This window comes from Alternaria viburni (assembly GCF_023758015.1).
Source record: "Alternaria viburni strain BMP 2772 chromosome Unknown scaffold_5, whole genome shotgun sequence".
Lineage (NCBI taxonomy): Eukaryota > Fungi > Ascomycota > Dothideomycetes > Pleosporales > Pleosporaceae > Alternaria > Alternaria viburni.
In genome coordinates this window covers 1,357,343-1,385,331 of record NW_026055774.1, presented here as the reverse complement: position 1 = coordinate 1,385,331, position 27,989 = coordinate 1,357,343, and the positions used below count along the sequence as shown (strand labels likewise).

At 53.6% G+C, this 27,989-nt stretch overlaps 9 protein-coding genes across 9 annotated transcripts; 6 read left to right on the top strand and 3 right to left on the bottom strand.

Annotated features, from left to right (window-relative positions):
• Nucleotides 1-3,854: 3,854 nt before the first annotated feature.
• J4E79_003358 (uncharacterized protein) lies at nt 3,855-7,117 on the top strand (the record flags this gene model as incomplete). The annotated part of the gene is made up of 4 exons (XM_049352253.1): nt 3,855-3,924; nt 4,024-4,078; nt 4,156-6,003; nt 6,061-7,117. The coding sequence occupies 4 exons, from the start codon at nt 3,855-3,857 to the stop codon at nt 7,115-7,117; spliced, it is 3,030 nt and encodes a 1,009-aa protein (XP_049213724.1).
• Nucleotides 7,118-11,360: 4,243 nt separating this feature from the next.
• Nucleotides 11,361-12,262, top strand: J4E79_003357 (uncharacterized protein; the record flags this gene model as incomplete). The annotated part of the gene is made up of 3 exons (XM_049352252.1): nt 11,361-11,421; nt 11,472-11,948; nt 11,997-12,262. The coding sequence occupies 3 exons, from the start codon at nt 11,361-11,363 to the stop codon at nt 12,260-12,262; spliced, it is 804 nt and encodes a 267-aa protein (XP_049213723.1).
• Nucleotides 12,263-13,997: 1,735 nt separating this feature from the next.
• Nucleotides 13,998-14,531, top strand: J4E79_003356 (uncharacterized protein; the record flags this gene model as incomplete). The annotated part of the gene is made up of 1 exon (XM_049352251.1): nt 13,998-14,531. One exon carries the CDS (start codon nt 13,998-14,000, stop codon nt 14,529-14,531), a length of 534 nt encoding a protein of 177 aa, XP_049213722.1.
• Nucleotides 14,532-15,049: 518 nt separating this feature from the next.
• Nucleotides 15,050-16,350, top strand: J4E79_003355 (uncharacterized protein; the record flags this gene model as incomplete). The annotated part of the gene is made up of 2 exons (XM_049352250.1): nt 15,050-16,054; nt 16,120-16,350. The coding sequence occupies 2 exons, from the start codon at nt 15,050-15,052 to the stop codon at nt 16,348-16,350; spliced, it is 1,236 nt and encodes a 411-aa protein (XP_049213721.1).
• A 65-nt stretch (nt 16,351-16,415) lies between these two features.
• Nucleotides 16,416-19,126, bottom strand: J4E79_003354 (uncharacterized protein; the record flags this gene model as incomplete). The annotated part of the gene is made up of 3 exons (XM_049352249.1): nt 16,416-17,273; nt 17,328-18,962; nt 19,022-19,126. The coding sequence occupies 3 exons, from the start codon at nt 19,124-19,126 to the stop codon at nt 16,416-16,418; spliced, it is 2,598 nt and encodes an 865-aa protein (XP_049213720.1).
• A 331-nt stretch (nt 19,127-19,457) lies between these two features.
• On the top strand, nt 19,458-21,230 carry J4E79_003353 (uncharacterized protein; the record flags this gene model as incomplete). Its single annotated transcript, XM_049352248.1, has 1 exon — nt 19,458-21,230. One exon carries the CDS (start codon nt 19,458-19,460, stop codon nt 21,228-21,230), a length of 1,773 nt encoding a protein of 590 aa, XP_049213719.1.
• Nucleotides 21,231-22,050: 820 nt separating this feature from the next.
• J4E79_003352 (uncharacterized protein) lies at nt 22,051-23,213 on the bottom strand (the record flags this gene model as incomplete). The annotated part of the gene is made up of 2 exons (XM_049352247.1): nt 22,051-22,949; nt 23,000-23,213. 2 exons carry the CDS (start codon nt 23,211-23,213, stop codon nt 22,051-22,053), a joined length of 1,113 nt encoding a protein of 370 aa, XP_049213718.1.
• A 750-nt stretch (nt 23,214-23,963) lies between these two features.
• Nucleotides 23,964-24,896, top strand: J4E79_003351 (uncharacterized protein; the record flags this gene model as incomplete). Its single annotated transcript, XM_049352246.1, has 1 exon — nt 23,964-24,896. The coding sequence occupies one exon, from the start codon at nt 23,964-23,966 to the stop codon at nt 24,894-24,896; it is 933 nt and encodes a 310-aa protein (XP_049213717.1).
• Nucleotides 24,897-25,568: 672 nt separating this feature from the next.
• Nucleotides 25,569-27,814, bottom strand: J4E79_003350 (uncharacterized protein; the record flags this gene model as incomplete). The annotated part of the gene is made up of 5 exons (XM_049352245.1): nt 25,569-25,685; nt 25,735-26,205; nt 26,258-27,535; nt 27,590-27,754; nt 27,809-27,814. 5 exons carry the CDS (start codon nt 27,812-27,814, stop codon nt 25,569-25,571), a joined length of 2,037 nt encoding a protein of 678 aa, XP_049213716.1.
• Between the last annotated feature and the right edge of the window lie 175 nt (nt 27,815-27,989).

The window sequence follows — 27,989 nt, the reverse complement described above, 5'->3', positions numbered from 1 at the left end:
CTTCTGCTGGGCCACCAATATTTCTGTACATAAGCCCTGCATGATCGTCATCGATGATCAGTGCGAATGGTTTGCTGGAAATGCTGTCATCTTTTGTGTGAAACTGCCGCGGTGGTCGCGTTGCTCTTATCGTCAAGAGTCGCAAACGGTGAACGAGTGAGCAGTCTTCAGACGGGCTGTAGTAAGCACCGTGTGCCGGACGGGGAACCGGAACCTGAAAATACTACCCATCCACGTTGCTATAGTGTCTCAGTGTCTGACAGGCGCGCGATCTCTTCATAGCGGGATCTCTCGGCAGACAGCCCATCGCAGCTCCGCTCCCGCATTGCAGTTCCGTCCAATGGGCGATCACGGAGATTTCATGACGATCATGAGCTGTTCGTTCTCGTTCAAACTTCAAAGATGTCGCATGCGAGTGCGAAACTCAATTGAGAAAGCTGACACGACCTAACAATGCTTTGATGCTCTCAATTTCCGACAGGCGTCCAGCATCACTGTGAAGAGCTTTGCGCGGCCTTATCCATAACCTTTTCGCGGACCGCATCGTATGCTACCCTATCGCAGTCGCCCATGACTCGAACGTGAATTGTCCCGCTGAGAATTCAAAGCCACGGTGGATCGAAAGCAGCGCTGTTAAAACGTTCTTGATATGACGTTGCCGCACTGCACGGTGCGTCAGGTTCTGGCTGCTGGAGGACGAGCTGGCTGTCGGGGCGCCGCCCGCTCTCGGTGTTGCCGCTGGCGAACCTCCACACATCGTCAGAATACGGACAGACACTCAAGCCATCAAGCCACTCCAGCGTGCTTGACGTCTCAGCCTACGTCATTGTGGAGTTTCAGAGCCAGGTCTCACCTCAAGTGCCGCGATTCAACCGGCAACGAGCTCGAAGGTGACCGTGGGAGACTTTCGAATGAGTCTTTGGACGCGCTTGTATGGCGGGCTGCACGCAATTTGGTACAGTCCAGCCAGCCATAGACGCAGACTCCTCTTGGTACATCGTGCCAGGGAAACACGTTCGCCTCTGCATATGTTCACTGTTGCGGCCCAAAACAAGCCTCGTGTTCTTGATTGGGGTTGATTGAATCTTACCCACCGCGGTCCGCCATGCCCAGACTTCTGGTTGAGGGGATGGAGATAAGGCGGGTCGAACGCGTTCTAAGAAAGGAGTTTACAGTCTGCAATATGGCCAGGTGGATATTTCGCTTGCGTGCGAAGTAGTGAGGCAGCGGTTGACACGAAACAATAGTTTGGAAATGAGGTCGGCCGTGCGTAAAACATCAGTGGCGTTGGAGAACGCACGACGCGACTGCAAGAGCGTTAGAGGCCAAGCTTGTTTCAGTTATCGAGTGCCCTAGGTTTTGCGAATACCATTCTTAGCAATCGTTGTCACATTGGTCTGAGAGTCTGAGTCGTATCGCGAAATCGTCGGTCGTGGCTATTTTTGCTCGTGTCTTCACGAACCCGTCAGTGATGTGGCGTGGGACATGGCACCGAAGCGGAAGCGAATCGTAGGACCGACCTCGTTGGGCCGATCGTTTGGCTCGAGCACCCTGTTTCCGTCAAGATCGGCCTTAGGGCTGGCGTGGGGTTCCCGCATCTGGTAGGATGCTTTGAGAAGAAGCGATACCTGCTGGCTTCTAGTTGGAGGTCTCAGGCTGAGATGATGATCTTTGCCATTTGCAAAGTCGACTGCGGCTTTCAGGTAGCCTCTGTCGTGCTACGAGCGCATGTCTACATACATGGCGTGTCAGGCGTTGCGGAACGCTTCCAACATCGTCTGCATCATGGAAAAATGAGGTAACAGGCGTGTATATTACACCCCGAATGGATGGTGCAATCGCGACATTAGCCTCAGCGGCATACCGCAAGCATCTGGGTACATACAGCCGGGTTCACCGACTGATTCGTGCGGTACACCGTGTACAGTGACCGCCCTCGAACTTTGGTAACCTCTGCGACCAAGGGAAAAAGCAGAAGTGAGAGCTGTCAGAGTAGACCGCAACTGATCGCCAAATAAAGCAATTCACTGTTGAATTGCAACAAACTTTTGACGGTGAGCAAGCAGCTTGTGGCTACAGGCGGGATACTGCATCCAGACGTGTCAAGTGCACCGCTTGGCCATCTAAAACCGCCCTGCGTTGACTAAACATGGAGCTGTAATAGAACCACTTTTGTGTTCCGGGGTCACGTGCAGTTTTGGTACGCGCGAGGCAACACGCTACTCGAACCTGCCATCCATGGATGGCGCCCGCGATAATCATAGCCCCGCCAGAGCCAGTGCCACATTCGGCTCACCGTTCGAAACAGTTGACGACCCACTGAAGTACGGGGACAGAGCAGGAGTATCCAAGTGAGCCGTGCAAGCGTCGAATCGAAGTGGGGTTCTCGGTTGGCGTAGTGAGCCACTGTCGCAGTGGCCTTGCAAAGCGCGAACCTTGCCGAAAATCGATATATTTTCGACGACATCAATCTGGGATGAGGGTACAGAGGACTTTTATCCTCCCTCGTTTAGTGGCCGCGGGACGAGAGAGAGCTTCGTGTTACGTTCCGAGACGGGTGGACAGACTCGAGAGATCTCCAGTGAGTCGGCACCTGTCAACCACGACTCAGCCGCGTGATGCTGACATACCTGAGTTGTTATCTCGTATGTCGCGCCCATCACTACCTGCGGGAGTAGGAAGACGCGAAAGGCTTCGTATAGCTCGCAACGAGAGCTGAGGTGGACTCACCGCTGCCAGCAATCTTAGTGGTTTCCTCGAAGGCGTCTATATAGAGACATTGGTGTATCTTACAGGCATGCCCAAGGCCCCCGCCGGTGCTGATTTGACGCATGTGCGGGCGCAGATCGTGGCAGTAATTTTGCCGTATTGCAGAATACATTACGGGTGTACGGGTGTCTTGCTGTTCTTTTCCCAGGGAGCCATGCGCCAGCTCGGTTCGCGGACTTGTGGCTGACGCGGGCTCGGCGCTCGTCCCCCGTCACTCTCAGCACGAACCTCCACCCTGCCCTCCACCAATCTAGTCCGCGGTGCAGATCTCCAAGATGCATCCCTGTTGTCGCTGAGTCTTATCATCAACGCCGTGCAGATGCCCCTGGTCGCTCGAACAAACATCGGGCTAACCGGGTCAGGCTCGACCCACCCAAGAGCCTGGCGCGCTGCATGTAACTGCGAGGCACTAGCTCATCCTCTCGTGCAGCAGGATCCCTCCTCAATTGATGAATTCATCGTCGCTCAGATGCATAATCAACACTCCCTGTTGGGAAAGCCCGCTAGTCAAACCCGCTCTTACATTTCCTACCTCTATACGCTTGAGAAATATCTCTCCCCACGCCAACGTTCTCCCCGTGATAATCTTCTATCTTTACCCATCTCTCGTCACCCACTCCAACGTGCTCAGCCTACTTGACAGCCGCTGTACCACGGGGCCTGATCTTGACCTCGTCCTTCTCAGACCAGTGCTAGACGACTCGTTCTGCAGTCAGCGCCACAGCACTCTTAACACACGGCTTCCGTCTGACGTCCCAACGGAAAACGTCTAGCTGTCGACTTGACGTCTGCTATTTCTCTTAGCTCCAGACTGGTTTCCATGCCCGCCCCGTTTTAGAGCTCTCTCAGGACTACCGGACTTCGGACCCATTACTCCATCCTCGTCCCACTCGTTTGAGCCTCGCCAACCTCACTTTCGCCTCGATATCCCCGCCTTGGAGTTTATGGCATTGATCTCTTTCTGAACCTTGGTACACAATATCATCCTCAGACCCCTCCTACCACCCATCAGCCGGCCATCGTCGTGTCGACCAACATATCAAGTCTACTTCCACCAGGATCACACGCTTAATTCCTCCTTCAACATGGTCTTTTGCACATACTGTGGACAGTCGTTCACCAGAGACGAGCATCTCGAACGACATATCTTGACTCGTATGTTGACCCCGCGTCTTTCGCTCTTTCAATCTTCCTCGCACCAGCTACCATCCAATCTTTCTTCTGGGATATCTGCTAATCACTGTGGATGAGCAGACACCAACGTCAAGCCTTTCAAATGCTTCACATGTCATATGAGCTTTGCTCGACGGTATGTGGCACCCTTCCTTGCTCTTTCTCATCCTGTGGCATCGACCGTTCGGAACAAAGTACTGACAGCCTCTTCAGAGATCTTTTGCAAAGACACTACACCGTACACGGCCGCAACCAGAACAACGAAGAGGGACTCCCCCCACAAGGCATAATACCAAAGTCCGCCGGCCGCACACCCATCGCCTGCAGTAATTGTGCGAAGACAAAGACCAAGTGTGACAAGAAGTTTCCGTGCACCAGGTGCGCTCAGAGGAATCTGAAATGCACATTGCGTCCTACAAGGCGGGCATCGAAAGGTGTCCAGCGGGTTGGCGGTCCTCCTGAGGCTGGGAGCGGGGACTCGAGCGAGAGTGGTAGCAACGCGGATAACCACAATACATCCGGCAATGTCTCTCCAAACCACGATAGCCAACCGAAACAAGCGATGTCGAAGTCCTCTCCTGCTCAGATCAACCAGACTTCCCATATTCCGGACAGCCAACCACCGTCGCAAAGACAATCGCAGTCGCCCTCGGCCCCTCATTCACGAAACCCTTCCATCTCACAACCGGTACAGCCACCGACACACATAAATCCCGAGGAGAAGTCGTTGCATCTTCATATGCCGATCTCCGATACGCCACCCTTTTTCGACCAGTCCCCTTCCAACGGACTTGCTCAATCATCGTCGCTTCTTTCGCCACTCCCCACCCCGGTGAACGGCATGAATGGATTCGTCACCTCCACACCTATGTCAGGATATGACGACTTCGTCAGAACGGTACGGGACCAATCCGATAATGAGAGCCCTCAATTCATGATGGACCCTTGGAACGGCATGCCCATGGATACAACCTTTGATCCCATGCGGATAGACCCCGCGTTGATGATGAGCATGAGTATGGACATGAGCATGGGACCACCTCAGGATGGAATCCTTGGCATGATACCAGAAATGTCGCCTGCTCAAACATTTGGACAGCCTGTCCAGACACCTCGCATGGACGAGTCCTTTTCGGACCTGCAAATTGGTAGTTCGGCTTCGATGTTCTACCCATCCAACAGGCACTCTTCGATAGCAGATGCCGGCATACCTGATCTTGGTGCCATCATCGCGGCTCAAGATGGCTGGACTGTTTTCCGTTGCACTCCTTCTATTGCTTCAAGCTCGTGTCCACGCACAGCGAGACTCAACCTCGAGCGGTTAGAGCTGAGCCTCAAGAATCACGAGGGCTGGGCTAACTGGTCCCCATCGTGGGATGAATCCGACTTTCAACAAGGCGGGCAAATCGCGGTATCGAAGTTGCAGGAAGCCACGCGAGACAAACTTCTCGCCATCACCCAAAGCTTCCTCCACAAGGCTTTGGACATCCACAAAGACGGAAGCAGCTCGTCCAGCAGTGGCGAGTCTCCAGGATCCACGGCCTCTCACTCCAACTTCGTTCTTCTTCCACCTGCTCGCGTCCTGGAGTACTTTCTCAAGTCATACGCCAACTCTTTCGAACGCTATTATCCCACCTCCGCCAGAGGTGTGCTCGATACGAATGAACTAATGCAAAACTACAACGACAAAGCATCGAGCTTGCTCATTCTCATGATGATCGCGCAGGGCGCCATGACCATTCCATCCATAGAGGCCAGGTGGCTAACTGGTGGCTTCACCGAAGCCTGCCGGATATCGCTCTTCGACCTTATTGAGAAGAACATCATCATGGCTGGTGATCCTATCGTTCTGCGTGCAGCCCTCCTCTTCACTGTCCAGGCGGCGTGGAGTGGCGACAAATGGCAGATGGACATCGCTATGGGCCAGCGTGGCATGTATTTCTCCATGTTGCGACATTCCGGTATTCTCGATGTGCGACCGCCGGCAACGCCTCATATCAACGGAAATATTTCGACGGATGCGTTGTGGAAGGACTGGCTTCAGCAAGAAAGCCGCAGTCGGTAAGTGTTGAAAACTTCGGTACCGTCACGTGAACGCACTTACTAATATTGGCGCAGCCTCATCTACTCCTGGGTCATGGTAGACCAAGACTTATCGCTCTTCCACGATACCGCACCACTGTTCTCAGTAACAGAGTTTGGCGCGCCGATGCCTGATTCGGATCGACTTTGGCAAGCGCAGACCGCCTCAGAGTGGTCTGAGATGTTCAACCAAGTCCATGAGTTCTCGAACGGGTACTCTTCAGTAGGCTCTGGGGCCAGACCACCCAGTCTCAGAGATCTGTTCCGTTACTTCCTAGATGACGAAATCGTCGTACAGGATGTACAGGAGATTCATCTGACACCTATGCACCTGCGTCTGCTCCTCCACCCCCTGCAGACTCTGGTCTGCCAGTATTGCCAGCTTCTCAGCTGCTTTTCCGATAGCGTCGCTTCACGATCGCGGAATCGCGCACTGACAGCAGCGTCGACCCGCGTGCGTCTCGAGGAGGTGCAGGCGTTGCTAGGGCGTTGGTTCGATTTGGCGCAACGGTACATGAAGTCCAACCCAGTGTGTCCGATGATGCAGGCGAACCTTGTCATGTTCCATCTTATCAGCTTGAACGCTGTGTCCAACTTTCCAGAGATAGAGCGCCTTGCGCGTCGAGAGGGTGTGGACGGCTCATACCAGCAGATGCTGTGGATGCACAAGAAGTGTCTGTCCGATGTGCAGGAGGCCATCACCCACGCCGGTCAGGTCCTTCGACTCATCCGTGAGATGCCAAGAGGTATCCGGCCGCCATGGTGGGCTGGCGCCGTCTACCGTGCGGGTTTGGTCTTCTGGACTGATTCGCTGGCACATGGCGAGTCCTTGAGTCCCAACCACCAAGGATCGTATCAGCCATCGAACTCCGCGTTCTCTGTGGATCGCCTTCCAGCTGACCATCCTACCATACTGAGGTACATGTCTCGTAGGGAGGGCATACCCACTCTGACCAAGCGCGACGGTACACACGTCCCTTTGGATAACGGCTTCGCGATCCTGTCGCATTGTGTCGACGTCCTTGATGAGGGTGTTGCCACCAGGTTCTCCGATGGCATTCGTAGTAAACTCGAGAAACTCGCGCGAGGATAACCTCCCACCTCCATCTCTTCTCTTCTCTCTGTCTTCCACCGTACCACCACGAGCTCATGATGTATTAGCGGGTGTTTAGGTGTTTCCCGTCTTATCGTTTCTTATCTCGTTCCATCTCTTTCGGGTGTTTTCCATCAGCATCGACATCTTAGGATGCTTGGGAAGGATATGCGCGAGGTTCCAAGCGTTGGTTGGCGTTCAAGGGCATAGACACAGCATCGGCGTCGAGTGATGTCCGTCTCGATCGCCGAGGTGCTTCGTGCCTGGACTGAGGTCATCAGAACCGACTGCAAGGCAGTCCATAATGTATAGTACATAGACATGATGATCAAATAGTACCAACCGACTTGGGAATAGCAAACCTATACACTTCAGCGGACTGTTGTTGACGGTGAGTGTGAAGCGCTTCCAGCGGATCCTCGGCCAGCTGGTCGCAGGCAACGGTGGGTGTCTCCTCGACCAGTCTGCCAGTGAAAGCATACTGACCATCTTCATTCGCAGGAGGCTCTCAGCTTCGGATGAAATCTCTTCATGTCGTGATGGTGGATGCGGGGCTCTTCCGTGACACGGTGGTCGAAGGTGTCATGTGTGTATGCGTAACGGCTGATGTGCAACACATATATCCCTTACCACCGTGTAGCCCCTCCGTCATCACTACCTGCGGGTTCTTGATTGCTTCGTTTTTCTCCTAACCCGCGCATGTGTTTCAAGCGTAAGCAGGGCATGGGTCGGATTGCGTAGATAATTGGTGTCTTCGAGATTGGAGGCTTGATGGCGGGGTCGGCTAAGAGTGCGAATGGTGTGTGTGTAAGGGCGGCACTACGGCGGCGGGGTTTCTTCGAACCGTGTGGGATGTAACAGAGTGTCCCTACGAGGATGTGGACTCGTCAGATGCGAACGATGCAAGGGTAGTAGAGGGTTTGAGTTCAAAGTGAACAATGGCCGAGGGAAGTGAAAGGAGCCAGTATGGCATGTTTGGACTTCTGAAGTTGATTGGAGTAGTACTGTGTCTGCAATATGCTTCCAACAGTATTGGTAACACCGTGGAGAATGCAAGCATGTGTATTGAGGCACGTACCTCAACCTCTCCCAGATAGTCCCCTCGCCTCTCCTCTTTCCGCGGACGTTATGCAAGGACTTCGTCGCACTATGATGGTGCCGCTTTATCCAGATCGTACTATGTCTCATTCACCCCCAGTAACCGTGCTGATGCATCGAAACCCGTCATCGCTTCCGAACAAACGGCAACGCAGTCTTACGATCGCCGCCTTATTTGGACTTCTCCAGCCCTCAATGTGGCCGGAGAATGGAGACCACTACCCGATGGAGTTACTAACCAGATTCCTTCTGGCCGTTAAGTCGAAGGATGGGTATATGCAGTATGCTTCCGTATCACAGTGACAGAAAGCCGGTACCAAGACGTCTTCCTGCAGGCTCATTGCTTGACAAGCTTACGCGTTCAGCGTGGCTACTTGCGTATGGAGGTAGCATATGCAGCCCTAATCAAGATGACTGGCTGTTCGAGCACACAGGAGCGGCTAGAATCCTTCGGTTCCAAGCGGCCATTGTTACACATCACAATAACCTACGACATGAAGGACCACTTTCCAACATTGAAGTACCCAGAGCAGTGGCTCTTGCTCTAATCCGCATGGCTGATACGAAGATCGTGCCAAGCCTACGGATGCCCGCACGACAGCCGTAGCTGTCAGGATGTAGCTGGCCCGTGCCATCGGGCTTTGATGTATATCACTCACCAGAGGGTGGTGAACATGCGAGTGACCCCTCGTGAGTTCCATCCAACGGTCGGTATGTCGGAGATTTTCGTCGCCGTTGCGGCTTTCACCCTATCAAGAGGTGGAGATGGATGTGGTGGTCTGGACGCGCTATCCTGACCAAAGACACGCCCAGTGCCGATCAATGCACTTCCGTATGCCAGCCGAGCTTGAGTTAAGCATCGGGGACTTACCGGGTAGTATCCGAACGGTTTGTGTCAGCGGAGGCTTCGTTGTGTCACTACTGCTGTACAAGTACCTCCATATATGTCTATCATCCATATCGTGCATCACTCGATGTTTTCGGTTAGTTGCAACATTGTTGTATTAGTAGGCACAAAAATGAGCATCGTTAGAAGACATATAAAAGCGAATGCGAGGTTCGATAATGGAAACCATGGCTGTCCCGTGAAAGAATGCATTAGCATAGGGCGATCTGGCAGAAGGTCGCGTGAAGCGCCCAACAACAGCCCCTTTCACCGCTATGTGTTTGACGGGAAACGGAATGAGGGGGAAATGAATCGATTCAGGTATAGCTCTGACAACTCCACAAAAGAGCTCCTTGAGACGACTACACCACCCCGTACTCAGACCGGGAAGGTATGTGATTCGTGCGGTATTGATAGTTTCAATATCTCTGAGCAATCAGGGTGCAAGTCTTCTAGTTGGTGAGTAGGTAGCTCCCACGATTGCATAGCCCTTGACGGATGATGCATTTCTGACATAGGGTTATCCGCTACGCTCTGCCACGCTGATGCCATGACGCGAAAGCATCCACCCTGGGCGTCTATACGCGTGGCCTTCCCAACAAGAGAACTCTTCTAAGCCCCTTGCATCCCCAGTCGTCTTCTAGAGAGTGACATTCCACCTCGTGTGGCTTTATCGGGTCACCCCTGCGGCTAGTACTGCGAGAACAGAAGCGCCACACGAAGAGCATCCGAAATATTCGTCAGCGCTGGATGTATAGGCACCGCGATCGGATACTATCGCTTGAAAGCAAGCCGTTCTGGGGACGAAAGGGCCGATGCGTGGTGGTGGAGACGCATATTGGTTTGCAACTTTGGGTCAACGGACGCCGTTGATAAGACACAACATGGCCGGTGAAGACGACTCCCTGTTTCCAGAACAGGGGATTCAGAGGATTGAAAACCTCGCACGTAGACGCGCAGCTATTTTGTGCTCTTGGTACAGGTATGTAATCTGGATAAAGACTGGCATGCATCGTCGGTGTACGTGCTCGGTTATGGTCGCTCGTATATGGACTCTTTATTAATCTGTGCGCAGGTCCCTTATCTTCAACAGCTCGTACTCGAGATGAGAACGCTCACAGCTCGTTGCCCACCGTTTGGAACACTCCATCTATCCCGACGGTACAGCAGTTGGAAGATGAAGTGAAGTGAAAAACGCACGGATGTTTTGTCGACGGATCCCCGCTGTGGAAGCCGGCAGCACCCATTTCTGATTGCGACACCTAGCCACGCTTGGCCGACTTGTAACACACTTCCATTTACCGGGTCGAGTCCGGACTCTACGGCACTCAGGGAGTCATGATGACCGTTGGTGTATGGGGAGCCATTGAGGTTCCAGTACACGGGTGTGCTGAGAAGCGTCGGAGTCCTGCCGAACCCTGAGCGAGTTCAGGCTAAACCGTTCCAAGGGGTCCGAAGTTTGTCCCAGAACGTCACATGACCGTGTCGGATCTTCAGAACCCTACGGCCCTGGGCTTACCCACGACGGACCGAGTCGTCGCAGCGACGTTCGAATCTGTTCGCGTCACATCACGAAGCAACGAGCTCCCAGCAAAGACTATCGGCTGATGGTGGACATGCGAGGATGCGAAAATAGATGTTTCGATGCCGCCGGTGTCGCATCAGCCTCGCGATTCGTTGTCACTGTCAAACGCGAGTCTTCGCAGCGTCATACCTGGTGCTTCACCAGCAGAACTCAATGAGATACCAGCATTACTCGCGGTGGACAAAAAAAGATGTTTCGATCTCGTGAAACGGGTGCGTGCTGCACGAGAGGCGCTGGAAGTTTGGTGTTGCTCGGTCGGCCCTCGCAGCTCGTGGGAATTGTCCAATCGCAAGCGCCCCTGCCCCCTTCGGCCCCTCTGTCCGACGGTCTGTCCCTGAGGCTCAGGCTCTCCTACGGGGACAGGGACCACGCTACGGGACAGATGCGGCGCAGGTACACAGTTTCAGCCCTAGGACTCACGACTCCTGGGGGCGATGCTGAGTGCCGAACCGGACGCTTCGAGTTGGGGGAGTGGTATGGATGTTGGGATACCGGTGGTGGAGCAGATGGAAAAGAGCTACTCACTGAACGCGGTCTCCGCTGGCGTTCCGAATAGCGAAAGGGTATATATGTACTCGTCTTGACCGTGGAAGGGAATTATCATCATCACAACCACTCTCATCACTACTACAAACACCTTCACACTCCTCAACTCAAAATCTCAACACATCAAAATGGCATCAATTGAGCAGACATGGAGCCTTGCTGGCAAGGTCGCCGTTGTTACCGGCTCAGGTAAGCTTCATCATACCCAAGCTTCACCTCCCATACTAACAAACATGTAGGCCGTGGTATCGGAAAGGCGATGGCTATTGAGCTCGCCAAGCGTGGCGCAAAGGTCGCCGTCAACTACGCCAACGCCGTCGAGGGTGCTGAGGCAGTCGTCAAGGAGATCAAGGCACTCGGCAATGGCTCAGACGCCGCTGCCTTCAAGGCCAACGTTGGCAACGTCGAGGAGTCTGAGAAGCTGATGGACGATGTTGTTGCCCACTTCGGCAAGCTCGACATCTGCTGCTCCAACTCCGGTGTTGTCTCTTTCGGTCACTTCAAGGACGTCACACCCGAGGAGTTCGACCGTGTCTTCACCATCAACACCCGTGGCCAGTTCTTCGTCGCTAAGGCGGCTTACAAGAGGATGGAGATGGGTGGTCGCATCATCCTTATGGGATCCATCACCGGTCAGGCTAAGGGCGTACCCAAGCACGCTGTCTACTCCGGCTCAAAGGGAGCCATTGAGACATTCACTAGGTGCATGGCTATCGGTAAGTCACATCATGCTCACTTCCACTTCATCTACTGACCCAACCTAGATGCCGGCGAGAAGAGGATCACCGTCAACTGCGTTGCACCCGGTGGCATCAAGACCGACATGTACCACGCCGTCTGCCGCGAGTACATTCCCGATGGTGACAAGCTCAGCGACGACCAAGTCGACGAGTACGCCTGCACATGGTCCCCTCACAACCGTGTTGGTCAGCCAGTAGACATTGCCCGCGTTGTCTGCTTCCTTGCTTCCCAAGACGGTGACTGGGTCAACGGAAAGGTCATTGGCATTGACGGCGCTGCTTGCATGTAAGCGTGTTGTCTTTGATAGAGCATGTTTTCTTTGGATGTTTTCCGCAGTCACGAGCTAGCATGTATTGGCGTTCTTCTTGAAAGAAGAAAATAATGAAATTTTACACCACCTCCATTCTCGCTTGAGTCTTTCGTTACTACTGCGATGCAGGATCTGGCAAAGCAATTCTCTCTGTGCACACCATTACAGTGTTGTGGTGGTGTGGAACCTCGCAACGCGGCTTTTCTGCTTTTTCGGTCCAGGTCGCCTCAAGGATGTATTAACAAGACTCTTGACCGCCAGATCTCCTACTTCACCGCTGTCTTCATATCCTTTTTCTCGCCCGAGGAAAGATATACCACCATTCACCACCGTGTTGACGAAGCATGCCCCGCCTTCACGAGTTCGACTAAGACTTCACCGTGTTTCTTGACGGCAGCTCGCTAGCGGCCTCCACAGATCATCCATTGGGACAGGATCAGCGCATCTACTAGGCATTCGCTCTAGCATCCTAAAAGTGCCTTACGCGAGTTCGGGACAGGACCGATGACTAAGAAACAAAAGATTGAAGCTATGCAGATACATCAGTACTGATGGTGGTATTCTTGGTATGAGCCTTGTGCACGGACGTTACCCAGGTAGGCAAAGCCAGATCGCTCCCAGAAGGTCCACCTTCGCGTGCGCGCCGTGTGGCCGATTCCACCACGACCCGGACTTCCGTCGTAACATCACCAGCCCCGAACCTTGGGGCATCGCGTAATACGCGCTGGAAATAATAACGCGCAAGCGACACTGTTTCAGGTCCTGGAATGAGGTCTTGAGCGGCGAAGAGGCGTCTCGGCATGTACCTACTTGGTTTTCGAAAGGGCGGCCCCTTCCAGATCTATAAGCGCTCACTTAAAACCGAAAATAGCCAACAATTACAAACAAGACCAAGACCATCTAGAGGACGGGAGGAATGTCATACTGTGGCACAGTACTCAGCTGTTGGACCTGTGTGGTGTTTCCATCGTCCATTCCTGCTAGGCGTCGACACGTGGGTCACCATCGCAAAGGCGCATGCGGAACATGTTCAATGAGCATCAACCAACACTACGAGCTGCAGCGAATGTTGTGATTACGCCCGGAATATCCTCTACAATGGACTTAGTCGAGGCCTAGCAGTAAATTGCTGACGATTGCGCTGTCCGTTGTTTCTCGCGTTGGGGCTAAGCCACGCCCTGGGTCAGCTATTTCAGCCGCAGTGGCAGGGCTGCCGGACGCTTATTGGAGCTGTGTTTAGCAAACGCTGGAACGTTTTCTATCCGAGATGGCCTTTGCGAGTTGTGACCTGTCTATCTTAGGCATCCTGTCATACTATTCTCCGCATTCTGGTCGTGTGAAGGGCCTGATGCGACACTGCACTGACGAAAGATACAGCTTACCATCAAACGGCAATTTCTCCAACCGAGGGCTATGTGTAGAACATCAGCAACCTTTGATTTGTGAGCACTCTCGCCAGACGAGTATATATCTAGAGAAACTCTTGTCTGTCAAGTTCATCTCATCATCAATACACCATCTCCTTCACAGCATCTTCATCACTACAGCTACATCACATCTTCCACATCAAAATACTCTCTTCACAGCATCCACAGTCCTATTATCATCGAAAGCATTTCATAGCTCGTCTCTGCTTCCCAGTCATCATCGTCTTAGTCGCTTCCTTGCCAGGTCACCATTCCTACAACATCAACAACTAGAATCATCAGTCAACATGGTTGCCTTCACATCTCTCGCCTTGACAGCCGCTGCCATCGTCGGCCTCACCGTCGCCGTGCCAGCACACCCAGTCCGACCTACCGGAGTAGTCCACCGCGTCTTCGCCGGATCCACAACCGCTAACGGCGGCCTACATTTCGAGCCCGAAAACGTAGTCGCAGAACCTGGCGATCTCATGGAGTTCCACTTCCTCCCCAAGGCGCACACTTTCGTGCAGTCCTCGTTCGACAAGCCATGCGAGCCTCTCGGCGGCGACAGCTCCATCTTCTCTGGCTTCAACTTCAACACCACTGCGGGTGAAGCACCAAACGTCTTCACCTTTACGGTGCAGGACACGAACCCTATCTGGTACTACTGCTCGCAGACCAACGGGAACCACTGCCAGAAAGGCATGAGCGGTGTTATCAACCAGAACTTCAACTCTGACAAGACGCTTGCAAAGTACAAAGAGAATGCAGTCAACACCGTTACCAAACAACCTTCCGTTGACCCGCTTGCTTCTCAGGGTGGCTCGATTGTGCCTTTGTGAGCACTTGGTGGAACCCGCTGCATGTGGCATGGCCAGCGTGGCGATTGCATTTCATGCTAGGTCCCTTTCTGCACGGTTGATGTTTTCGCATTACATACTTGACTTACTTTTCTGCATGGCATTGGTGTTTGGGTTTCAGTCTTTTATACATGCCCTGCGCATTCTACACTACTACAGTAATTATACTTCTATCGCATTACCATTCATTACTCTTCCGTTTCGGATCAGTGACGATGCATTCTTGTAGAATTCTTGACCTAGACATGACATTTGAGACCAAAAGTTTGGTAAAAGGGAATGTTCAAATTGTCGTTGAGTTGTGCCCGTCATTTCTTTGACGTTCGTTCCGCGTTGCACATTTGCAAATTGGACAAACAATTGCTTTAAAGCTCACATTCAGGGCTCATTACCTCACTTGGTCGATGCCATTTGCTCAGATGTAATACTATAAGCAAAACACGTTTCTACTTATCTGAACAACCCCCAAGTTTTCTCGATAGATCACTCAAAGTCCCATCATGGCACGAACCCGAGCCTGCAAAGCGCGGCCCAGACTCCTTTCTCGCAACACCATCACCAGAGTGACTTCGGGACGCGGGTCTACAGTAGAGTCACTCCGTGCATTAACAACATCCGTCGAAGATTATAAGGATAAGAGAGGTTACTTGCGCCATATTGGCAGAGAAGACAGCACCGTGAAGATCAAGCAAGAAGACGAAGATACAACAGAGACAAACGACAGAAAGATATCTCCGAAGAGACGGGCTGGAGAAGCCACACCAAAGACTTCTGTGGCGAAGAAACACAAACCCTCTCCGCCTGCTTCCGTCACTCGTCTCACGCGCTCCAAGACTTTGCCTTACAGGAAAGAAGCGAGTAGTACCCGGTCTGATAGTGAGTCAGAGAATGATATCGAGACCTACGCACGCACCAAGACGCGCTCCATCAACTCGCCTCTTCACCTACTACGCCCATACATGGCCTTCCAACTATCCATTTCCGGTCTTTCGGGCAAAGCATACAACGCCGCACAAGCATCGATGAAGTCCGTCCTTGACGTCGCAGAGAACTTTGAGAAGCAGTGTGGTGGAACGCTTGCAAGGGCACACGACAGCCTCAGCAGTAGCAGCAGTGTGGATTCTGAGGAGCGAGAGTCACCGAACAGACAAAAGCGAGGAGAAGAGAGACAAGTGTTCAAAGTCGCGAAGCTAGGAGCAAAGAGAGACGACGACGTGTTACCGAGAAAACAGCAGGAACTGAACGAGCAAACGAGGAAGAGACTCGCGCAAGAGCGAAAGAGAAGAGGAAGGGCAAGACGATATTCAAGCGAAGACGAAGACTCATCCGCTCATTCCTCTTCGCGTTCATCTTCAACCACGACCTCCGAAATGGTGACAGAAATAGCCAGCGACACTGAAGACGAAGCCAAATACCCGCCAATCAAGCAGCTTTCCGTATCGAGTACGACCTCGATCTACGACTCTCTCCGCGCATCGACGACGGATTATGGCGAAAGTAGCTCGGTAAGTTCTTGCTTTGATTTGACAACTGCCATGACAGTAATGATGAGGCTGATCAATCATAGTAGGAAGGCGAAGAAAGCGATGTGATTGAACGCCGCGAGAAGAACGCATTGCGACGGCAGAAAGCGAGACAGAAGAAGCGGAATGCGTGGAAGAAGGATGAAGTCGAGTCGGCGAGCGAGGCAGAAACTGAAATGAAGCTGGTTGAGGAGATGGAAGAGGAGAGCACACCTGTAACGACGGAAAGTGATTGTAGAACGGAAGTCATGGTAGATTTCTATCCGATAGCATGGTAATGGTGCTTCGACCATAGACCAGCATGATGAATATTTTCTTATTTTATCCGGCTTACAGGGAGCTATCACATCTTGATCCTGAGACCCGTGTTCCCTGTCCTTTCTGTGCCTGATCTCCCGCTGGTGGCACCCATGCTGTCTGCATCGCTATCCTCATCTTGATAGTCCTCTTGTTCGTCATCGATGCTGCCTAGTCCTAGCGTGCCAACCTTGAACGTGTTGCCACACCACTCACTAAACACGTCCGGATCCCAGACGCCATCTTCCCTTCCTTTGCCCTTGGCGCTCCTGTTGGCTCCATTTTGGTTGGAAAGAGACGGCGAGTATGACGAGTCGTACCAGTCTTCGTATGCTTGGGTGACAGATTCCATGACAGCTGCTACAAGCATCTCGCGTGTACGAGCGTCGGTGATGTATTCTTCCAGCTTCGATCTCAGGAACGGCGTCTCATGCTCAATGTTCTGCCGGATCTTGCTCGTGCGCGCAGGAGCTTCACTCACAGGCACCTTTTTGTTGCCCTTGGTATCGATCGGTGCCGTCATTCTGGCGACGAATTGACCAGTAAAGTCATTGATCGCTTGGCGCAGGCGTGCATCCACTTCAGCTTTGGCATCCAACATGTTTTCTACGACCTTGGGTATCAAAAGACCGACGAGATTCCGCGGGTTGAAGAGGCCGCCCCGAGCACGCAGCTCCCAGAAAGTATTCGTGAGACTCGCAAAATTGTACTGGACTTCAGTCTCTGGCGTGACGAACTCGATGTCGAAAGCTACGATTTGTTGTTTGAGGAGAAGGAGGTGCGATACGAGGAAGAGGGCGGCATCGGTGGGTGAGGCGGATTTAGCAAGCAACGTGCTAGCTTGTGCGAGAGAAAGCGTGGTGCTGTGGACGATGTGATGAGCCAGGTCATCGAATACAGAGGACTAGGAGCACGTTAGCATGAGAAAGGACATGCAAGCGCTTCTTGAAGGACTTACGTGAACGAGCCTGTAGATTTTGCTGAGCAACCAGATCGCTTTGCGCAATGTAGGGTACCAGTCTTTGAAGGCCGCTTCGGTATTGAAGTTCCACCGGGCATCTGGGTCGTCGTCTTCGACTATTGTGGGCGTCTTTGGCATCAAAGGGGTGGGCGGGACCTCGGACTTGGGCTGCTTCTTGCCAGACAAAACGGGTTGGTTCGACTTTGTCCCGGAAGTGGCGTGCTTCTTGTTCTTTGCGGGATAATCGAGATCTTCTGGTTTAGGCTTGTATCGCTCAATGTCGTCTCGCAGAATCGCAAGCGATAGGAAAACCAATCTGTTTTGTGCATCTTGCAGTGCGGGATGTACAATGACAGAAAAGTCCAGCTTGTTCGCCTCAACCGGCGACTCCTCCTCTTCTTCCTCCATGTATCGTGTCTGTATCAGCGTGCAGAGTTCGCATAGCTTGAGTATCTGTGTCTCGTGGATGGTGCGCGGTCGCAGGTAGTCGTATAGAGGCTCGCATACAGCTTCGAGGAAGTCGTACAATCCGCCGTCGCCCTCAAACCACTCTCGCCACAAGTCGCACTCGTCGAAACATATGCCACGTATGTAGCTTATGCTGCTCCGCGCAAAGGCTACGAGATCCGTCGATGTGCTTGGAGCTTGTGCGATCTCGCCAATCTTCTTCGTAACGATGGGAAGTATGAGTCGGCCACGAGTGGCTGAGTAACTCTGGTACAGCTCATTCATCAGACTTTGGTATTCGGCTTCTCCGCCCGGCGCTGCTCCAGCCGGCAGTACTGCCCGCTTTTGTATCTCGATGCCTATACTCTTCAGCTCCGGCGCGCCGACGCGGAATTTGGCATACAACAGCGCAGACATGGTGGTGTCGTTCAGTTGTCTATCCGCTATCCGCTTCGACACATCGGCTGCGATTTCTCGAAGCGCTTCGGTGAAGTGGACGCGGATGAGGGTGAGGGCACGGGTAAGGAGCAGTCGGTATCTGGATCGGTACGTTTCGGCTTCGCGATGCTTGGAATGCGCCTGCATGTATTCGAGGCAGCTGTCCAGGTTGGCCAGCATCTCGACGAATTCTTTACCCCGCACAATCTTGCCTGCTCCCGGAGCGTTGAGCCGTTTCGTGGTAGGTTCGAGGTAGAGGTAGTATCGCAGATTCTGCTCCATATCGTCTGCGAGCTTGGTGATGCGCTTCTGGTCGTCGATGAGGCCTTCGCATTGTGTACGGAAGGCGTTTGTTTGGGCTTCGACGATCTTGAAGGATTCGGAGAGGGAGGAGAGAACATCGAGGGTCGATGTTGTGTCGGAGATGATGTTCTCGAGGTGGTTTCGCGTTATGTGTAGTTGGTTCTGGTAGAGCCTGTACTCCCCGTGGCTGGCTTCGAGTAGCTCATCGCTGACACCGCCGTACCAGTCGGCAAACTCCAGCTCGGTGCTGATGTCTTCACGTGACTTCTTCTTCTCGAGGGCCCTTTCCTTCTTCAGATGTGCCCGCACGACGGTGTAGAAGTCGCTGTACGACTTGGCGCGTCTGGCCACGGTGGCCGGTGGAGGGCCATTGAGCTTGCCGGGTCGATCGTCTTCTGCTGTTTCCGCGATGGCCTCTGCGCGCTCGAAGTCAGCCTGACTCTCCTGCAAGTACAATCATCAGAAGTGCTCAGACGTACCCAGGCAGCGGATGGTGGGCTTACGTTCTCCTGTTTAAGCAGGCTCTCTCTGCGGCGGTGCTTGCCCTTCTCCTGGGGCTTGGCGGTGCGCGGCACAAAGGCAGTGTACCACGAGTCTGCCTCGTACATTCTGGCGCAGTTTGGGGGTTGGTGGGTTTGTTGTGTGCAGACAGGAAACACAACGCAGTTTCCACATGTCGGAGCTCGGTGATGCTCGTGGGGGTCCAGCAGGTCGTGCTAGGCCTAGTTGGCGCTAGACTCATCTGTCAGTGTGGAGCAAGTCTAGAGCGTCATTGATCACGCAGCTACGATCTAGAGAAACTATCCAAACTGTCCAATTACCAATGCTCCAACCGTAATCGGACCTTCGATCGTGCTGCAAATGTTGCTCTCTTGATCTATCCAGACGCCCACGGGACGACACCTGCCACTACGAGCCCACCACCCCATATACCGCACTATGCTCAGCACAAAGTGTGTAGCACGCGCGACCCTCCGAACGCCGCATGCCCCGCGAGTATGTAGGAACATCGCGACCAGACCCCCGCAATCACACGTCCGGACCGCATCCCATCCCTATGCACAACGACGACAGCAACACTTCGTCCGATCCATAGCCACCGTCGGCGCGCTCTGGGCTACCGCCACGGCATATCAATGGTGCAATGGAGACTCGATTATACGAGATGCGCACGCGGAGGAACAAGAGGAGCCAGAGCTGAAGTTCGAAGCGCCACGGCGGCAAGCAAAATCGGTCGACGACAATAGAAATATCATCAGCTCGCAGCATCTTCAAGTCATCAAGAGCTGGGAGAACCCTGGAGTTTACACATGGGGCTCCAACTCGGGCAAGGTCGTGGCACCCGACTCTGACGAAAAGTACATTAAGACACCAAGACGCTTGACCTTCTTCGACGGAAAGTTGTTGCGGGACATCAAGCTCGACAGAAACTTTGGCGCGGCCATTGACGAGAAGGGCGATCTTCTACAATGGGGCACCGCCTTCGCAAACGACGTCAAGGAGCCTACCAAGACTTTGACGGGCCATAACCTTACCTCTCTCGCCATCTCCCGCGATCGCATTATTGGCCTTTCCAAGAGTGGCACCGTATACTCGATACCCGTTTCACAGGCGGAGCAGAAGCAAGGCCCAAAGCCGCCATCTACATCCTGGATCCCTTTTTGGGGTGGCTCCAACAACGTCTCACATCGCAACCGTACACCTGAGAACCTCGGATGGAGCGAGCGCGTCACGGACATCTCATCCGGGCTAGAGCACGCGCTCATGCTCACCTCCTCTGGCCGCGTCTTCTCTTTCGCCTCAGGCTCACAAGACTTCCCTAGCAAAGGTCAGCTAGGTATACCCGGTCTATCATTCGAGAGCCGTCCCACCGGCGCGTTCGACATTCCCCACGAGGTCACTACCCTCAAAGGATTCCCCGTCAAGAGGATCGCTACTGGTGACTACCACAGCTTAGTCTGTGATTCCGAAGGACGAGCTTTTACTTTCGGCGACAACACCTCCGGTCAGCTTGGTTTTCCGTACAACGCTGAAGCGCAAAGCGTAGATGCGCCATCTCTACTCCCAACACAGAAGCTATACTCTGGCTCGTTAGGCAAGGTGACAAATGTATTCGCTGGCGGCAACACGTCTTTCCTCGCCGTTGAAGCGACCAAAGGCAACAAGACTACTGCAGACACATGGGCGTTCGGGTTCGGTCTCACAGGTCAACTCGGTGTTGGTCGGTGGGTGCACACGCAGGCCGACCCCGTCAAGGTACCCGCGTTCTCTGGCCTCTTCGAGTGGGACGAAGCCAAGAACACTGCAATTCCGATACGTCTATTGAACATCTCAGTCGGCTCAACCCATGCCGCCGCCATTCTCGACAACGTTGCCAGCGTCGCTGTGACTGGCCGATCGAAGAAGCTCACCGACAACGACACAAACTGGGGTCGCGACATCTTATTCTGGGGTAACAACGAATACTACCAGATTGGCAGTGGCAAGCGGAGCAATCTAGCCACACCAACATACATCCAACCACTTGACCAAGCCGCCGAGCAAGAGCGAGCTGCTTCTGCTGGCGGATTCGGAAAACAACTAAGAGAAAAAGAGATGCATCGTTTCCAAATCACACCAAGAAATAAGGTCAAGGTCAATGGCCGCACAGTTGAATTCGAGCAAAAGGTGGAGTGTGGACGGGGATGCACTGCCGTTTACTCTGCTGTCTGATTTCCCAGTCACTGTTGTGTTTTTTCTTGTACATATACCTTCGCCTTTTAGGGCGGGCACCGCTACGTTTGATGACATGTAAGAGTAGGTTGAAGGATAGGCTGTATCTCTCCCAAAACAAATCAAGAGTGTTTGATCTTCAGAATCACACCATTACAATGATAACAAAATTTCCACATCTGTTAGCGTGTCTGTGTGACTAGTGTCGGGTATAAGCGTCGCCCGGACGGCTGCTGGCGTGCGCGTGTCGTGGGTCCGTATACTCCACTATTCAATCAATTTGAGATTCTTAGGGAGATGCGATACGCGCTGATGCGATTGGTGGCATTATTTCCATACCGGAGAGTAAAAATGACGTCTCTGTTGTAAGAGTTAGAGATAGGACTACAGTATGGTCCACGACACTTACCTACAAAATTTGGCCATGACAAGGCGTGTTCGGAGCGATGGATTGGGCAGGGACACTAGGGATGTGGCAGTGGATTCGAAGAGGAGTTTTTATGGGGAGTAGCGAGAGAAAGGAGTAGTCATCGAGATGTTGAAATATGTGTGATTGCACCGACTACAAGCCTGTGTCGGCGACTTAACTAGCTGATGTGGGTATATGGTACAAGACGCGCGAAGCTACATGACTTTTGGTACAGATGATAATAATAATAAAAAAGAATAGCTCGCAAACTGGAGAAAAAACGTATAAACAAGAACGGCCTACGCTAGTACAGAAAGACAAGATTAGACAACCGAAAAACACGTACCCAGGCCGCCGAAGAAACTCCTCCGAGCTCGCCCGAGATTAAAGAAATTGGGGACGCAGAGCCGATCAAAGCCCCATGCGCTGGATCATTGCTCGTGATTCGGCTTCAGATAGTTCGTTGCCGTCGATATTGATGCGACCTTCTTCGACTTGGGCGAGATCTGGTTTGACGAGGCCTTCGTGGAGGTACTTGAGAAAGGATAGTAGCTTCTCTTCGAATTCGGCATATGGATAGCGTTCCTGGGCTGCTTCTATCGCCTGTAGACTTGATTGCGCCCGACCGTTTGGTAGTAGTTCGTTGATGTATTGGCGCTTGATCCTGGTCCACTCGCAGTTCTCTTCGCGAAGATTACCTTCAGCACAGAAGAGTCTCCTCATCGCTGCCACGTCCGCTGGTTCTTCGGCCCATCGTTCGACGCCAGGGCAGCCATAGGCGAAGATGGTGTTGAAAGCCTCGTCACCGTAAGCACCGTTGCGAAGATATTCGCCGATGATAGCCTGTAGCATGAACTGTGCTGCCAAGTCGAACCACTCAGCCGTTGGCAGCCAGTCGTCATCCAGATTGACACGTGCGGCGGTAAGCTCGATGAAGACAGGGAGTAAACAGTGGAGCGAGGGCGTGCCTGCTACATCGGTCACCCACCTCCGCTGATCGACAGGCATTCTCAGTGCGGAGGCAAGAGCAGAGCGGTTTTCGTAAAGAGCGCCATCGGAAAGAGGAAAGTCCTTCTGCTGGTCGAAAGGCTCTTGGAGCGCAGAAGGATGCTGAGTTCGTTGCCGCCAGTACTCGCCACGGGATTTGTTCTGCTCGCGCAGACTGTTCAGTGACTCTTCGGTTGTCCAGGTCTCGTCGTGATGCAGCCGATGTGTGAAGATCAGGGCAAACTGCAACAAACGCGATCGAAATGACGCCTTGGCATCTAGGCGTCGGCCATGGTGTCTGTGCCCGAGGAATGTCCTCCAATCTGATAGTCGTGAGCACGTGATGCATTGCCGTAACAGGCGCAAGTCATACCAGCAGTCATGTTGACGAGCGCATTGGGCAGATCTGAATGGTATGGATCACTGCTCGATTTCCACTCAAAGACCAAGTCAATGGCCTTGTAGACAAGGAAATCTAAGATGGTGAGATCGACGTCGAATTGGTCTTCCTCTTCAGTCTCCATGCGCCGGGTCAGGTTCAGGTAGCCTTCCCTGGGGTGGCCGTTGCTGTCGTGTGTGTTTGCCATGGCTTGGTGCAGGGCGCTGTAGGTGGGGAGAAGGGGGCGGGAGGCGGTCAACATGGAAGGTAGGGCGATATATAGGCAAGTGAATGACGGAAAGGACTGTACGAAGCAAAGGCTGGAGGGAGCTGAGGGAGGAAGAGCACGAGAGGCGTGATAGCAAACGGGTTATAGCAGAAGGATGCCCCCTCTAGACCCCACAGTTAGCCCACCCTGGAGGACAAAGACATTGGGCGGCTGGCTGGATGCAGGGTCGACTTCATGCGTCGTGACCCGAGAGTTTGTGTCGCTGCAGGGGGAGGTTCGCACGGCATGCGCAAGCGAGGCGAAGGAGTTCACGTCAAACAGACAGGCTGAGTCGCGGCGCAAAGGGCTCCACCAGCATCGGGTCTGAGCAACTGGAGGGGAGCGGAAGAGACCGCACCTGCATGGTGGCTGCCTGGCTGAGACGCCGGCGCCGTCGCAGTCGCGTCGGGCACGACTGGAGGGCGCGCGAGGCCGTGGAAAAATTATCAACCACGGCCAACTCCTGTTCGCATCCAGAGTGTCGCATGCAGCACGCAAGCGGCCTAGCGTGAGGTACCGATGAGTGAGCGATGGCGCCGGCCGCGTCTATCTCGCCCGCGGGCTGCTGCGATCGCCCATGCGCCGACGCCACCAGCAGCCAGCACCCCACACGCAGCACGCCGTCTCCCACACTGACACCTGCCTGGAGCTTGGAGATGCGCGCCCGTCCACGCCTGCCAGTGCGCGACAATGCTGCCCAAGAAGTGCTCCATCCTCCTGCCCTCGTACACTAACCTCAGTCCCCTCTACTATTCCCACGCTGGGAGCTGCGCAGGTCCCCAGCCGGCCAAGTCATGCCGTCATAGATTCGCACGTCCTGAGGCCGCAACACAGCGCCGCTCCTACGCCCAACACCAGGACGCGCCCGCCTACCGCGATGACGCAGAGCTGCTCAGGTGGCCGGACGCCGTGAAGCCGCACAAGACACCCACGCCCTACCAGATCCTGAAGTGCCGCAAGGGCGACGCCTACACGAAGCACCGCTTCTATGCCCTCGTCAAGCTCTACCACCCCGACCGCTGCCATGCCGAGTCGGCCATCGCCCAGCTGCCCCTCCACGTGCGTCTCGAGCGCTATCGAATGCTAGTCGCCGCCCACGACATCCTCTCCGATGTCCAGAAACGCAAAGCGTATGATGCCTGGGGCCACGGCTGGGCCGGTCACCACCAGATGCCCATGGGCCCCCGTCATAACGACTGGCACTATGATCCACATCGCTGGAATACGGATCCGCGTACCAATGCGACCTGGGAGGACTGGGAGCGCTGGCACTACGAGAACGGCGGCGGCGCCAAGGACTCGGACGCCCGCACGATTCAGATGTCCAACTTTACCTTCATGGCCCTCATCTTCGCCTTTGTCAGCATAGGCGGCGTCGTGCAGGGCACTAGATTCAACACCTTCAACAACTCGGTCATAGAGCGGCGCGACCAGATCCACCGCGAGGCGAGTATGGAGTACAGCCGGAGCAGGAATGCCACTCTGAGCTCAAGTGGAGATCGCGACGAGCGCATACGCACCTTTCTTAATCACAGGGAGTCGACTATAGTCGGCGAGCAATCCTACCAGCGCTTACTCCCGCCCGCTGACACCTGCTCGCCTGACGAGATCAGGAGGCAGTAAAACGAGTAAAATGAGCACATTGTGGTGCCTGATAGATTTGCTATACCCTCCAGCACATTTTGGTGCTATATCGTACGACTGTTATTACTTCGCGGCATGAATGGAGCTAGGGCGTTCGGTTCTGTATGTATCATTCGGCAGGCGGCACATATGCGCGCGGCGGGCATATCCTAGCCCTCATGCGCTCAGACACCACACAAATTCAACGACAATCACCAACAGCACCCCCGCCGTGCCTGTGATCGTGTACTCGTTTTTCTTCTTCCAGCACCCTGGCCGTCGATCGTAGTATGACGGCGGCGTAGAATATCGACACTGGCAATATATCGAAGATGATCTACGCCAGAAGCAGCATGGCTTCCGCGCTACCGCCTACACCTAGGGTAGCAGAGCCTCAAACACTGCTGCAACTGTGTCACGCGGGTCCAGTCCCCTAGATGATGTTCCAGCTTGGCAATAAGCGAGATATCTCAAGGGTAGGGTATATGACAAGTTTTATTACTACATGTATGCGAACGCATGAATGCTCGCGCCACCAATGCTCCATCTCAACGTTTACCGATGGCGATCAGTAATAACTTACGCGATTCTAGGTTTGCACCACCACCTGACATGCTCGCCAACAGCTGCACCTGCATCCACGACTCACCCCCTGCGCAATCGCCCCGCGACCTATCGTGTCGTCGACACGCCATTCCTCAAGTTGTCGAACTTGGAGTCGGGATACAGTAGCCAATTGGGCGATGACTCGATGCCTGCACCACTCCCGCTGCCCATCTTCTCGACAACCTTTATACGTTAGCAAGCTCGTCTCCACTCTCAGACGTCCACGACTCACGTTGGTCACGATGCTCCCGCTGTCATCTGTCCTGTCACCGCTGATCTCCCACCACATTGCGCCACCCAACCCTTGTTCTGCAATGTAGTCGACCTTCTTGAGCGCCATGGCCACAGTATCATAGCTGACGAACTCGCCACTCGCTTCGTCGTAGCTGTACGTTGCACCAGCCTCTTCATCGTAGTACTCCTGTGCACCTGCAAGGGGCAAGTCCTTGAAGTCGTAGACGCCTCGCTCGAATGATCCGGTGCCGATTCCACTGAACGACGCTCCTAGGCCCTGAGTGTTCGTGAAGGAACGACCGTAAAGCGGCATGCCAAGATTGAGCTTGGAGGAAAGAACGCCCGCGGCGCTGTAGGCGGCCAGAACGGAAGCTGTATTGAAGGGCGTGCTCAGGGGAGTCGAGGTCGAAGGGTAAAGGTTCGATTGATGGCCAGTTTGGTTATCCCAGGAGCCGGCGTAGTCGTATGCCTATCTTCGCGTTAGTTTATTTGTTGCTGCATTTGGAGAAGCCAATACTTACCATCAGATTGATAAAGTCTGTGACTGCACTGATCTCTTTCAAGGGCAGATGCTTGTAGTTCTTCTCTCCTGCCGGCGAAGCGATAGTCAAGAGGAACTTGGGCTTCAGCTCGCCTCCAGACTCATCTTCGTACACAAGCGTATCGGCATACTCGTCCATGTGGGATCTGATCTCCTTCAGCAGTGCGAGCAACTGCTTGCCCTGCTCCTTGTCTGTAGGATACTCCCAATCCACATCAATGCCATCGAAGCCGTAGTCGCGAATCAACTCCACACACGAAGACGCAAAGCGTTGCCTACCCGCAGCCGTAGCCATGGGTCCATCCATGTGCTTGGCAACGTTTGTATACGTCCAACCGCCTACACTGAGCAACACCTTCAAGTTCCTGTTCTTGGCCTTGAGGATCTGAAGTTGCTTCATCGATCCGTAAAGATTGTTGCCTACATCGTTCCAGGAATCAGTCGGGTAGTGCTTTTCCGCGTCGGCGTATGTGTCGGTGAGGAAGACAGTGCCGTCGGGCTTGTTGTCGGCGAAGGAGTAGAGGAGGTGGGTGAGTCGCTCTGCGGGTATTTGCTGGGGTTGGAAGTTGCGTGCGTAGATGTCCCAGTTCCCGTAGTAGGCTACTGAGCGGTAGCCCGGGTGGGTGGGGATGTTGGGGTTGGTGGGTTCGGGTGGTGTGTCGCTTGCTGTGGGCTCTGGTGGGGGTATGGCGTATGATGGCGTGGCTGGGACTGAGGGCTGCGTGATCACATAGCTTGTGACTATGGATGAGGAGGGAACAACAAAGGTAGAGGCTGAACTTTGGGGTGGAGTCGTTGCGTATGAAGGCGTAGCTGAGACTGAAGGTTGCGTAGTCACATAGCTGGTGACTATGGACGAGGAGGACACAACCCAGGTCGAGGCAGAGCTTTGAGGAAAGTCGGATGTGCTAAAGCTAGCATAGTATTCGTTTGATGAGCTCGGCACTGTGGTGGGAACGGCAGAAGTTAGGATGGATGATGAGGAAACGACGAAGCTGTACGCTGAACTTTGAGGCAGACCAGATGTACCAAAGGTGGTGTAGTATTGGCTCGATGAGCTCGGCGTTGCGGTGGAGACGATAGATGTTAGAGCGGATGATGAGGAAACAACGAAGCTGTAGGCTGAGCTGTAAGGCAGACCGGATGTGCCAAAGGTGGTGTAGTATTTGCTCGATGAGCTTGGAGTTGCGGTAAAGACGGCAGATGTTGGGTAATACGACTGAGCTGTAGTCGAAGAATACGCGTAGCCACCAGGATACTGTTCCGCTGTCAGCATGATGAACGCCATAGAAGTAGATTGGCCTTCACTTACCAGAGCTTGTTCTAGTTTCGCATACTCTTGCTCGAGCTTTTCAACCCTGCGTTGCAGACATTCTCGATCACACTCGTCTTGCGTCTCCTGGGAAGAAGCGAGAGCAGTGAGTAGAAAGATGGTGGCGCATAGCCAGGTTGGTAATAATCGTGCGTACTGCTTGTACTGTCAGTCTCATGAATAACGTTCTCATGTCACTTCTGTTCTTCTCTAACATACCAGCATGTTTCGCATCACTGCACTTCAGTAACAGTCGTAGTAAACAAACGTATTATGTCCTTTGTTTCTGGATATCGGTTACAACGGGTGCCTCTCCGTTCTTAAAACATATCCCTCTCGCGCGTCGTTGCCCCATGCTCCCACCCTCCTCCTTTCTTATCCAGAACTTCCTCGTGGGATC